This window comes from Podarcis vaucheri, assembly GCF_965113315.1.
Source record: "Podarcis vaucheri genome assembly, chromosome: 9".
In the NCBI taxonomy this organism is placed as follows: domain Eukaryota; kingdom Metazoa; phylum Chordata; class Lepidosauria; order Squamata; family Lacertidae; genus Podarcis; species Podarcis vaucheri.
Window position 1 is genome coordinate 71,017,098 of NC_138767.1, and position 12,692 is coordinate 71,029,789.

Consider the following 12,692-nt stretch of genomic DNA (forward strand, 5'->3'; position numbering starts at 1 on the left):
CTTATATCGACACTTCCTCTTGTCCCATTCCTTCCCCCCAATTAAAACCACTCAATCGAAGCAAACAGCCATTTGGGTTTCCCCCGGATTGCTGTTTGTTCCTATATATTGCTAAAGAGCAGGTTTTCCCTTAGAAAGGAGAGAGGCAAGGGGGAAACTGCTTGGAGCCATACTTTCTAGGCAAAACAGATGTGTGGGAGATCCCTTGTCCAGATACTACTGACAGCAACGAACAGTAGACATTCTTCTTCTTCCCCTTTCTCACAGCAGCTGCAGGGTTTTGGGAAAGGTATCACTATATAGAACCATAGAATGTGTGTGTGTGTGTGTGTGTGTGTGTGTGTGTGTGTTCACTGCCTTTGTCATGAATCTGTAAAGTGGTGGTAGTAGTAGTAGTAGTAATAATAATAATAATAATAATAATAATAATAATAATAATAATTTATTTTTTATACCCCACCCATGTGGCTGGGTTTCCCCAGCCCCTCTTTTACCCACAAAATCTCACACTACATAATACCGTTGTAAAAAGTTTAAGGTTCCATAGAACAGTCTAGCTTGACTTGTAATTCATCCCAACGACTGACACCATCTATACCAGGGGTCTGCAACCTTTAAGAGAAGAAGAGCCACTTGGACCCGTTTCCGAAGGAAAAAAAACTGGGAGCCGCAAAACTCGTCATTATAAAAATAACTTTTTGTCACTTTTTTATTATTTCTTTGTTTGACCCCTCAGAATTACTCCTCCTCATAGAAATAAACGTTAAATTAACAAGTTACCTTTGTGTGTGTGTTCTTCACTCCCCTTCAAAACAGTGTCCAGAGTACATGCCCCTTACAATGTAGCGGGTGGGCGGGAAGGTGACGTCGGGACGGTGCATGACTAACGCACGCACCGCCCCCATGCGACGTCACAGCCAGTGCAGCGCCCGCCACAGTGGGGAGTGTCGGGGCGCACAATGCGCCTCCTCCCCTCGCTAGTATCCGCCCCGAGCCGCGGCAAAGGTGTAAAAGAGCCACATGCGGCTCCGGAGCCACGGGTTGCTGACCCCTGATCTATACCATCCAAGACTAATACCTGAAGCTAAACTAAAGCAATGTCAACACCCCCTTGGAATGCTGAAAACAAAAGGTGCCTTTGCAAATAAAGGGGCGTCCGCATTCATTTACTGACACTTTCTTTTTCTCTTCATCTGTTTGAAGTGGGCTCTTCTGGAGGGCTGAGGCTTAACTCAACAAGATCCTTTTTACAGAAACAGAGACTTAGGTAACCATGATGAAAGTGTTTTCCTACCTCCTACTAACTGGAAGCCTGAGCTGAGCACATCCAAGGCACAGACAAAAAAGTAGAGCAGGACAAGCAAGAGAACAAACTTCCCAAATCCTTTTGTCACACGGAGTATTTTGCCTTTCGCATCCAGCTCTGCAAAATACAAAGCAAGTTTGCATATACAAAACAGCAAAGAATCTAATACTTGATTTTCAACAGTCAATCGGTTTCATGCAAGTCTGTGGAGTCCAGGCTGATGCTGTGAGTTTGGTGGATGATAAACCAGAAGGAATGTTCTCATTATTAAAATTTAACCATAGCTAAAAGATTTTTATGAAGCTATAAAAACCCAATAAGGTGTTTTTTTTAAAAAAAAACAACAATTACCCCTTCTCACCCTACTTAAAGCAAAATGTGAGAATGATAAATTTTATTTTTTTATGTTTTTACTCAAATTTCATAATATTATGAGGAAAATAGCATCATTAATTTGAAACAAAAAGGGGCAGAAGATTATTACAACAGAGTTCCCATGCACTTTTAAGCGTTGGAAGATAGTGCTGAAATTGCCTGTTGTGGTACACATCAGCACAGGTTGATGTGTATTTAAATAATTCACTATATGTCCCTAATAGGTGGTGTCTTCGCCTGATGGAATTGCCTGGTTGGCTCCTCCATCTTGTTTCTACCTCTGGCAATACAGAAGGTAAAGTGTTTCCATGGGTAGAGAGGGTTCTACAGAACCAGTCCACAACTCTAAACTTCCACTTGTCACCAAAACATAAGCAGCTCCGATGGGGATCTTCCTACCACAGGAAGAGGAGAACTGCCTTAGACTTCACCAAAGGACTACAGGGCTCCGGAAAATGAAACTTTGGGGCCAAATAATGGTTTGGAGACACAAGCCACTGCGAAAACAAAGGATTTCTGAGCTTGTTAAGATTCCTGAATGGAGTCTGCCTGGGAATCCACGTGGAAGCCATTCTAAGCTCTTTGGACAACAAGGCATTATGTCTTGCCACTGAGTTCAGCAGGAAGAATAAAGGTAAAGGGAACCCTGACCATTAGTTCCAGTCGTGGCTGACTCTGGGGTTGCGGTGCTTATCTCGCTTTATTGACCGAGGGAGCCGGCATACAGCTTCCGGGTCATGTGGCCAGCAGGACTAAGCCGCTTCTGGCGAACCAGAGCAGCGCACGGAAACGCCATTTACCTTCCCGCCAGAGCAGTACCTATTTATCTACTTGCACTTGACATGCTTTCGAACTGCTAGGTTGGCAGGAGCAGGGACCGAGCAACGGGAGCTCAACCCGTCGCGGGGATTTAAACCGCCAACCTTCTGATCGGCAGGTCCTAGGCTCAGTGGTTTAACCCACAGCGCCACCCGCGTCCCTGTAGCAGGAAGAATATAATTACAAAATAATAAAATAACAGTCATAGAAAGCTTTTAAAAAGAATGAGTGGTGTACAATATATTCCGTAGTGGAAGACAAGGTTCACAGTTGTACCAAGCATATCAAATGATCATGAATGTTGCCAAATAAACACATATTTAGTGGGAATGTGTCAGCCATAAGATAGTTTGGTCATGTAAATCACAAATGACCGCCCAAGCAGAAGCAAAGTTGGAGAGGGGTGGCAGCTTTTCGGAAACAGCAATGAACATGCCTTTTTAAAACCATGGTTCCCTAGAATAACAAGATGCATCGTTCCACTTTTGAGAGATTACTAGACCAGCAGAAACCAACAGATATGGAATTAATTGTTGAGAAGTAAGGTCAGCATTGACACCATCAACCATGGACACAGCGTAGAGTCCAAGGTGATCTGTTTGCCAACAGCAATACCAATTTTGTTTACAACCTGGTTGCAGAACCCAACAGCATTTGAACACCCTAAATACATAAATGGAAAAGAAGGTTGCAACTTGAGAGATTTCCCCTGCTACCATAACATGGGAAACGCAACATGTTCAATGGGAGACCTTTCATTAGCCAATGCACTGATTTGTTGTTTTGCCTGCTCAGCTGTCCACTTTTAAAACAAAGCATGTCAAATCAGAGAATACAGATAGTTTGGTATTAAAGGTAAAGGGACCCCTGACCAGTAGGTCCAGTCATGGCCGGCTCTGGGGTTGCTGCGCTCATCTCGCTTTATTGGCCGAGAGAGCCAGCATACAGCTTCCGGGTCATGTGGCCAGCATGACTAAGCCACTTCTGGAGAACCAGAGCAGCACATGGAAACGCTGTTTACCTTCCTGCCAGAGTGGTACCTATTTATCTACTTGCACTGCGTGCTTTCAAACTGCTAGGTTGGCAGGAGCAGGGACCGAGCAACGGGAGCTCACCCCGTCACGGGGATTCGAACCGCCGACCTTCTGATCGGCAAGTCCTAGGCTCTGTGGTTTAACCCACAGCGCCACCCGTGTACTGATAGGTAAATAAAGGCACAAAGATTCAGAGCCAATGATTAAAACAACTTCCACCTGGGCTTTGCTGCACCCTTTTCTAGAAAGCTAATGTTTGAAAATCATAGCGTTAGAAGGGTCCCGGAGGATCCCAGGCACGTCCGACAGGTAGATTGTGATCTACCAGTAGATCACTGGACATCTGGGGTAGATCACTGGCAGATCACTGGCTCCCCCCAAAGAAGCTCAGCAAGTTTGTCTCCCCTAAAAAAAGCTCAGCATCTTTGCCCTGAACCCCAGAAAACAGGACTTTCCTTCCTAAAAAAAAAGCTCAGAAACTTTGACCCAAATTAAAACCCAAATTAAAGCCCAAATTGAGTCAAAAAAACTTTGACTCAAAAACTCCAAAAAAGGGAGTAGATCACTGTCAGTCTTTAACTCTGTGAGTAGATCGCAGTCTCTTGGGAGTTGGCTACCCCATTCCAGTCTAACCCCCTGCAATGCAGAAAACACAAATTAAAGGTGGAAAAGTATAAATATCCACAACAGGTTCTTACCTGACCACTTTACTCCTGTGTTCTGGAGCTCTGGCAAACTCCATGGGTCAAATTCTGGCGCTGGTTCTGCTGCCAAGGCAATGGTGGAGTAAGCGGGCAAAAGTTCCAGCTGATTTCCTACAGGAACCGCTTCACCTGAGAGAACCAGCAAGCAAGTCAATAACTGTTTCCTACCTATCCTTGAATATAGAACTCGCAAGCTTCTAAACAGAATGTTAATATAGGATATATAGGAATAGGGATGGTAACTATTTATGTACCTTTTGAATTGTTCATCGCTCTGTCAGACATGACTTGATTTTCTTGGGCTTTGCTTGCGTCTGTTCCTGCTAGTTCAGGCCTTGGAGCCATCGCCTGCAAAGAGATGATGCACCAACGAAAGGTCAGAGCCAAAGCATTTCCATGCAAAAGGGTTAATTATATGAATCTGAGGCAATCAACTCTGAATACTAACCTGCATGAGCCAATGCCATTTCCTCAAGGGAATGCCATCAACAGCATATTTCCTAACCCCTTTATTTTAACTAAAGTAGCTCGCATTCCACATTACAAATAAATATCTGAACAAACCCAAAGAGCTACCCATTTATCGATCTAGCAAATACGCAAACATAAACGAACAATTGTCTCTCACTTTCGACTCTTTCATCTCTTACTACTCTAAAGAGGAAAATACATAGTTCTAAGCATTTTAAATGTCACCTAAACGGGGACGCGGGTGGCGCTGTGGGTTAAACCACAGAGCCTAAGACTTGCCGATCAGAAGGTTGGCGGTTCGAATCCCTGCAATGGGGTGAGCTCCTGTTGCTCAGTCCCAGTTCCTGCCAACCTAGCAGTTCGAAAGCACATCAAAGTGCTTTCGGCGGGAAGGTAAATGGCATTTCCATGCATTGCTGTGCTTCGCCAGAAGCAGCTTAGTCATGCTGGCCACATGACCCAGAAGCTGTACGCCGGCTCCCTCAGCCCGTAAAGTGAGATGAGCGCCGCAACCCCAGAGTTGGTCACGACTGGACCTAATGGTCAGGGGTCCCTTTACCTTTAAATGCGGACAGTTTTAGGCTGAACTGTGCATCTTTACTGAACAAAGGCAGCACTGAACAGAGGAAATATGTGCAGGATTATGCTCTAATTGTTAATTCATTTATTTCATCTTTGGTAGAAAATGACAGTGCTAATGGCTGTCTCCCCCCCCCTTTCTTCTTCTTCTTCTTCTTCTTCTTCTTCTTCTTCTTCTTCTTCTTCTTCTTCTTGTAAGTATTCGATTGACTTCCTGGAGTGATACTAGCTCATTTTTGTGAACATTAAATTGTTGTTAGCCTTTTTTTTTTTTTATTCCTCCTTTCCTTTAAATTTTTCAATTCCATCTGGCAGTAACAAGAACCCTCTAATCAAGAACTAGTGTCTGGGTTTGTTTTTTTTCTTTCTCCCTCCCAATCTCTTTTCCTTTTATGTTGTAACCCTGAGGTTGCATTAATTTGAAGAGGTACAAAGCCTCTTCTTTAGTACGTGACCTGTCCAAAAAACGATCTTCATGTCCCCCGACTTGCTACTACGCTGCTGACCACAGTGATCACAAACTAGCACAAATAAACACAGTTAATGTGATAGTAATCGTGTTATAATAGAATGAAAGGTGTACATTTATTCTAAAGGTGTCCAGTTAACAAGCTACTGTGCTTTCGACTTAGCTCACAAGTACCAAAGTGAGATCTCAGCCCTTCTTACCACCATCGCTTTCAGCACAGTGATTCTTCTCTAGTCATGCGCTGCAGAAAAGCACATCTCTTCCTTGTCGGAGGAAGAGAAGGCAGATACATGAGCCCAAGGTTTGCCCAGCCTTGTAATTCTAAACTGTAGTTTAGTGTTATGTCCGAATGAGGACAATATGTAACTGGGACTAGAGTTTCACAGGCAGATTTGTTGCAGATTTTGAATTCTAGTCCTTCTCTACAACTTTTCCACCAATCTTTCTCGTTCCACCCCTGAGCCAGGATGCAACTAGAACAGGGGTCAGCAAACATTTTTAGCATGGGGCTAGTCCACTGTCCCTCAGACCTTGTGGGGGGCCGGACTAGATTTTTTTTTGGGGGGGGGGAATGAATGAATTCCTATGCCCCACAAATTACCCAGAGATGCATTTTAAATAAAAGCACACATTCTACTCATGTAAAAACACGAGGCAGGACCCACAAATAACCCAGAGATGCATTTTAAATAAAAGACACATTCTACTAATATAAAAACAAGCTGATTCCTGGACCATCCGCGGGCCGGATTTAGAAGGCGATTGGGCCGGATCCGGCCCCCGGGCCGTAGTTTGCCTACCCATAGACTAGAGAGTGTACTTTCAAAAACTAAAGCATAAGTGCCCCACCTAAAAATTATCAAAACCCAGGGTTTTTAATTTTTTGTATTTAATTTAAATTTGTTACAGGACTGATTGAAGGCCATTTAAAGTACACCATACATTTAAAGCACACACCCGTCAGAAGAAAAAGAAAAATCCCGAGACCTGTAGTTTATCCACACAGAGCTACAGTTCCCAGCACCCATAACAAACTACAGTTCCCAGGATTTTTTTCATTTTTAGAGAGGTATGCTTTAAATGTATGGTGTGTATGCAACTTAAAGAACAATAGGTTATTTTTAGAATTGGAAAGTTTCAGATTAAAAAAATAGTGGTGACTGACAGTCCCCCATCCAACTCACACAAAGCAGCCCAAACTCTTTGAACCGTCTACACTTAAAAATTATTATTCTTACTCCGCATAACACCATGCCCTCCAACATTTCTCTGATGGAAATAGTGACGTCCCATTCCACAATGATAATTTTACTATTTATACCCCACGCATGTTATTGCATTGCCCCAGGGCTCTGGGCAGCTTCCAACATGCATAAAAACATAATAAAACATTAAACATTTAAACAAAAACAAAAACCAAACCACTTCCCTATACAGGATGCCTTCAGACAGTTCAGGGGTCAGATAACTCCATACCCTCCAACATTTCTCCAATGAAAATACAGTGGTACCTCGGGTTAAGTACTTAATTCGTTCCGGAGGTCCGTACTTAACCTGAAACTGTTCTTAACCTGAAGCACCACTTTAGCTAATGGGGCCTCCTGCTGCTGCCGCACCGCTGGAGCACGATTTCTTAACCCGAGGTACTATTTCTGGGTTAACGGAGTCTGTAACCTGAAGTGTATGTAACCTGAAGCGTATGTAACCCGAGGTACCACTGTAGGGACATCCTAAGGAAAAGTGGGACATTCCAGGATCAAATCAGAAACAGGGACTGCTTTTCTAAATCAGGAAAGTCCCTGGAAAATAAGGACACTTAGAGGGTCTGTAACACTAACAACATCATTGGCAAACCCTCGTTCAGCCACCTTGCTCCTCATTTTTCATGGAAGTTCACTCTGTTTTATGTATAACAGTGAATATTTCCTACTGAACAATGTCAAGCATATGAAAGTGCTTCTAGCGGGAGAATAAACTATGGGGTGAAACTCTGTCCTGTTGAACTCAACTACCGGACAGGATCATACCCAAGCTTTAATAGCCTTAATATGACTTATTGGCTCTCATGGAGTATCACTGTCAACATTCTTTGGCTAGATTCCTCACGGTGTTTTTTTCCCTCCCATAGAAGAGGTTATTTGTACTCCCCTGGGTATAACACAAAGAGGTATAAAACCAGTGACTTGTATGTGACTACAAAGCATTGTTTGCGGCTTGCCATCCATGACAACCCAATGAAAGGACAAGTTGTACTTCAAGTGAATACAGTAAAGAAACCCAATTTAGGAAACTCAAAATTACAGGGGAGCAGACGAAGAGAAACTGAAGCAAAACCAGGAGTGGTGATTTCTGAGGGAAAGTAGTATCAATCATAACCACTTATTAACTCAGCAAGCAGTTAGATTTTCATATGTGAATAGTACTCTCTTCAGATATTGAAGGATACACGAAAGTAGAGGAAAACAAAACCTTGTATGTTTGGCCTGAAGCATCATTTGGAGAGACATTTTAACACTTGCTAACTTTCCATGGTCATGGTTGAAGAAACAGAAGCGTTGAACATTTTCTTTGTGTATTCTCTCCAAAGTCAACTGTCTATGCAGACAGGGCCTTCCAGTTAATGAACAACATTAATGTTTCCGTAACCTCCAGACTGGACTGCCGTAATTGAGTTGCGCTTGAAAAACAACTAATTGTTCCAAAATGCCTACTGGACTGTCACCTGGGATTGGCCACTTTCATCCTTCTTCATTGTCATTGCTTACGATTTGTTTATAGATTATCTACACCTGCTGTCAGACTGGTTTCACAAGCAATATTTAAATCTTTGTTACTGTTTTTTTGCATTTCAAAAGCGATGTTTGCCAGGAATACATTCCATGGTAAAAGCTCGCACGGTATGGACGCTTGTGAAAACGTACTTGGCTGCAGAAATCTATTTGCACCTGCAGTTTTCATTACTCATGCCAATTATCCTGTCTTTTGTCAATTATCCTCATGCAAAGTTTCCTCCACCAGTTCCGGGAGGCGTACATGGGGTTCTCCCAATTTCACCCAGTGAGGTACATAAAGATGAAAGACAGCGACTTGCCCAAGGTTACTCAGCAAGTTTAATGGCTGAGTAAGCATTTGATTATAGCTTTCCTGAAACCGATCCCAAAACTCTGTTCCCTTCACTATTCTGCCTCTTATTCGAATTTGTGTCTATGAGGTTGTGCTTTTTGTCGTGTCACACAGGAATTCTCCTGCCACACAAAACAGCTAATAAGAACTACTGGCATCCAGCAGGAACCTCATCCTACTCAGGCTTTAAAGACCTATATTAAAGTCCTACAGTTTCCAGAAGCTCATTTTGTGGGCTTGGACAAATTACTCTCTTTAGCCGCAAGGTTTTTGTGAGGAGGATTAACAAGTTATTCTCCCAGCCCTTCTTCCGTGAGGCTTAAAATAGCATATACTGTGTGTCTCCATTTCCCTTTAATCCTCACAATAACCTTCTAAAGTAGGTTAGACTGAGAGATAAGGACTGTGTCATGGTCCTCCACTGAACTTCACGGCTGGGCAGAGATTTTAGCTTGGGTCTCCATCATCTAAAGACAACTTGCTATCCACTCCACCCTAGGATCTCAAAACAGAAATAGCATCGCTTGGGAAATAAAACGTTGGTGTACACACACAGAGACACATACACACAGAGAGAGAGAGCAATAAAAAAATATTCAATAAGAATAACAATAAGCACATTAATGTTGTTCAAATGCTGCTCAAATGATGCGGTGTTGCCAAACTCACATTAAAAAAAAAAAGTTCGTGCAAGTCAGCCTGTATCAACAAATGGCTCCAGGACGAGGCAACTTTATACCAAACGAGAATCTAGCTCAGCTGTCTCAATTTTGTAATATTAGACTAAAAGATTCAGCTTTTTAAAAAGTGTTTTGTTTCTTCATTACTTAAAAGGTGTTGACTTATTTTTCCTACCCAGCTCAGCACTCCTAGTGATGTCACTGAAGAGAGAGAGAGCGCTGCACATGATACAACAAGTCATAATTTTAATAAGCATGTGTGCACACCAGTTTAAATTGGCTGGGACAAGTTCTTCTTGCTCCAGTGACCGATCGGCATTTAAATTTGTTCCTCTCGGTGCAGGCAAGGGGAAGTGCAATGCCCAGAATTTAAATACGGATCTTGAGGTCTCTGATTGCATCACTGAGGAAGATGTCTGTGAAGTTCAAAAGCCTGCCTACTCTCACGGTAGATAAAGATCCGGTTAAAAGTATCATGTTAGCTGCTTTCCTCTTTTATCCTTTGGGGCCATAAGAGCACTCTGAATAAAACATACAGTACATTCAAACCCAAGTAAAGAATCCCAAGGAAGAAAACATAATGACCACTTCCAGAAAGCACCCAGATCTAATAGAAAAACCATTACCCTGATCTCAGTGGATGTCTGCCTAATGTTATATTCACCTGACAGTGTTAGCACTGTGTAACCTCTTTATCTCAGTGCATCAAAGCAAATTAGCCACAGAAAAAGCATCTTTTTGCAAATACCCTGAAAACGCAACGAGACGTATATTGTGGTAGGTATTCAGCAAAGTTTTGCTCACGGTAGACCTATTGAAAACAATGGCCATAACATGTTCATTCATTTTAGAGAATCTACTCTGAGTAAAACTTAAGTTTTGAAATATATTTTTTAAATGGTTTCAAAAAAATGAGCGGGGGTTCTGTACAAACAATAAAAAATAAACCCAACATTTGATATGAACTTCCCATACTTTGAATATGTTTGATCTTTAGAAATCAAACATTCTTAACTCAACAGCTATTTTATGGTTAATAAATGTGGGTTGCCTCTATGGGTTACAATATCTCAGTGGACGTACAATTAAGAAAAGACTACAGAACAGAATTCCATATAATTTTCAGATTTCCTGCACTGGAACAACAGGCTGCTATATCTGGTAGGTAGTTAAGAGGAGCACCTGGGAGGCAAACATCAATGAAAGCATAAAGGCAATGGAAAGTTTGAGCTCAGATTTCCTTTTACTCACCTGCTCCTTCCTTCACAGACAATGAAGGATTTACAAAGGTATCTCTGTGGGGAGCTACAATATATAGAGAGAGCAGGTATTGGACTGCTTTCATCACCAGGTTAAATTCCAATTGCACCCTCTGGTTTGCCAAGGCTACCTGCTGAAGTTTTTCAGGCAGCACAAAGTTTAGCTCAGAAAATACCCCATCAGCAATAAAGGAGGAACTTTAATAGTCCTGTGCTTCAAAGTTTAAAGGTGATTACATCCATCCTTCTAAATTGCCAGGCACTGCATCCTTTGTTATTCTTTTTCATTTAAGATAAAAACTTGTCCTGACTGGTAGAGCACTGTTAGTGGTATAGTTTTATCTTGCTGCAGATCTTTTTTTTTTTTTTTAAAGATCAGATAAAAAGCAAGTCTAATTCTCTCCAAACTCGTTAAGAACCCCTTTCAAAACGAAATGATGTCATAATTTGCTCTCCTGAGGTAGAAAAACTTCAGCTTTTGTTTCAGCTGCCGCTGCTGCTGTCCTAGTGCCTTTCTTTAGAAAAGATTTTAAAAATTTATATGCGCTCCGGGTAACCGTACCCCGGCAAAGCCAGAAATCAAATGACATCAAAGAATCGCAAGGTAAGTAAGCAAATTAGAAAGTTCACAATGCTGATTCGTATTGGGAAAAGAACCAGTCTTTCACAAGCAAGTCACTTGCAAAGTACTGGGACTGCTCTATTTTATTGTCCTGAATTTCAGTTGGTGTACATACCTAGTCAGTCACCGCTGAGACACATCTCTGCTCAGTAAAATTCCTACATCCAAAACCATCTTCAGTGTTTCAAAAACTCCCAATGTCTCTCCAAATAAGCAAGTGCACCTCCCACCTTTATCTCTATTAGCTTGCTGAGTGGATCACACCTAGAGTAGGTGGAAACAGAACTGTCTACCTTTGCATGCATCACAGACAGTTTTTTTTTTTTTGTTGCTGCCGCACCTCAGCTAGCCAATGAGTGCTGGGGATCTCTGGATTAAGGGTGTTCAATTTGCATGGTCAACAATATAATTAACATTCTCCTCCACCCTAGCTGAAGACATCCAGGCAAACTAGAATATGCCTTTGCCTCATTTTGCCATCACAACAGTACATAAGAGCTCGTCCACTTTGTTTTCGTTCCCACTTAATTTGCATGGTCCACATGATGTTACGCTAAAACACCAATATTGATGCCTTCTCCCTGTTAATTTAGGTTCACCCAATACATAGAGAGTCAGATAAATTGGGGGGAATTGGGCTCTGAACTGCTCTCCTCAGGCAATTTATTTTGGCGGTGGATCAACTGTAACTTCCTGCTACTCCTCTTTCCATGGCCACTACTCATGTTTTCATTTCTTTTCCAGCTGGGCTAGTAATTATTTCCAGCAGAGCTTTCCCTTTTGGTCCCTCAGCCTTGCACAAAACCGAGAAAACTGCGCAAGCAAACCGCATTAAAAACTGTGTGCTGAGAATTTACAATTGCCTGACGATAGGCATTTGCACACTTCCCGGGTGGGGAAATGATTTTTTAAAAAACCAAGGTCCTTAAGCAGCATGACAGGATAAACAAATTAGAAGGCAGAGACAAGCACATAAGGAAATGCCTATTGATATGAGGGGAAAGACCTAAATTGTTCCTCATATGCAAATGCAGATTTGTGCAAGTGTGGATTAATTTGAAGGGGAAACAGTGGATTAACAGCTAAATAATGCTCAGTTGGGAACAAGCCTTCAAGTAGTCTGAGAGGTAGTGACTTGGTCATTCCATTGAACTTCAGGGGTGAGCAAGCATTTATATCCAAACCTTCCAAATCCAATCCCAATATCTGGCAATGAAATAACAAAGTGATGAGGACAAAGTAATTCTGCAG

At 42.1% G+C, this 12,692-nt stretch overlaps 1 protein-coding gene across 2 annotated transcripts in view; it reads right to left on the reverse strand.

Moving 5' to 3' along the window:
* Nucleotides 1-11,725, reverse strand: part of SLC34A2 (solute carrier family 34 member 2) — a 31,358-nt gene extending 19,633 nt beyond the window's left edge. The window contains exons 1-4 of one of the 2 annotated variants that reach the window (XM_082237392.1): nt 11,557-11,725; nt 4,493-4,586; nt 4,233-4,367; nt 1,295-1,423 (exon numbers count right to left, since the gene is read on the reverse strand). In XM_082237392.1, coding sequence (XP_082093518.1) covers nt 1,295-1,423; nt 4,233-4,367; nt 4,493-4,583 — 355 coding nt within the window. In that variant the 5' untranslated portion in view covers nt 4,584-4,586; nt 11,557-11,725. Of the gene's footprint in view, nt 1-1,294; nt 1,424-4,232; nt 4,368-4,492; nt 4,587-10,811; nt 10,851-11,556 lie in introns of those variants that run through there. The other variant, XM_082237393.1, reaches the window with a different exon arrangement.
* Between the last annotated feature and the right edge of the window lie 967 nt (nt 11,726-12,692).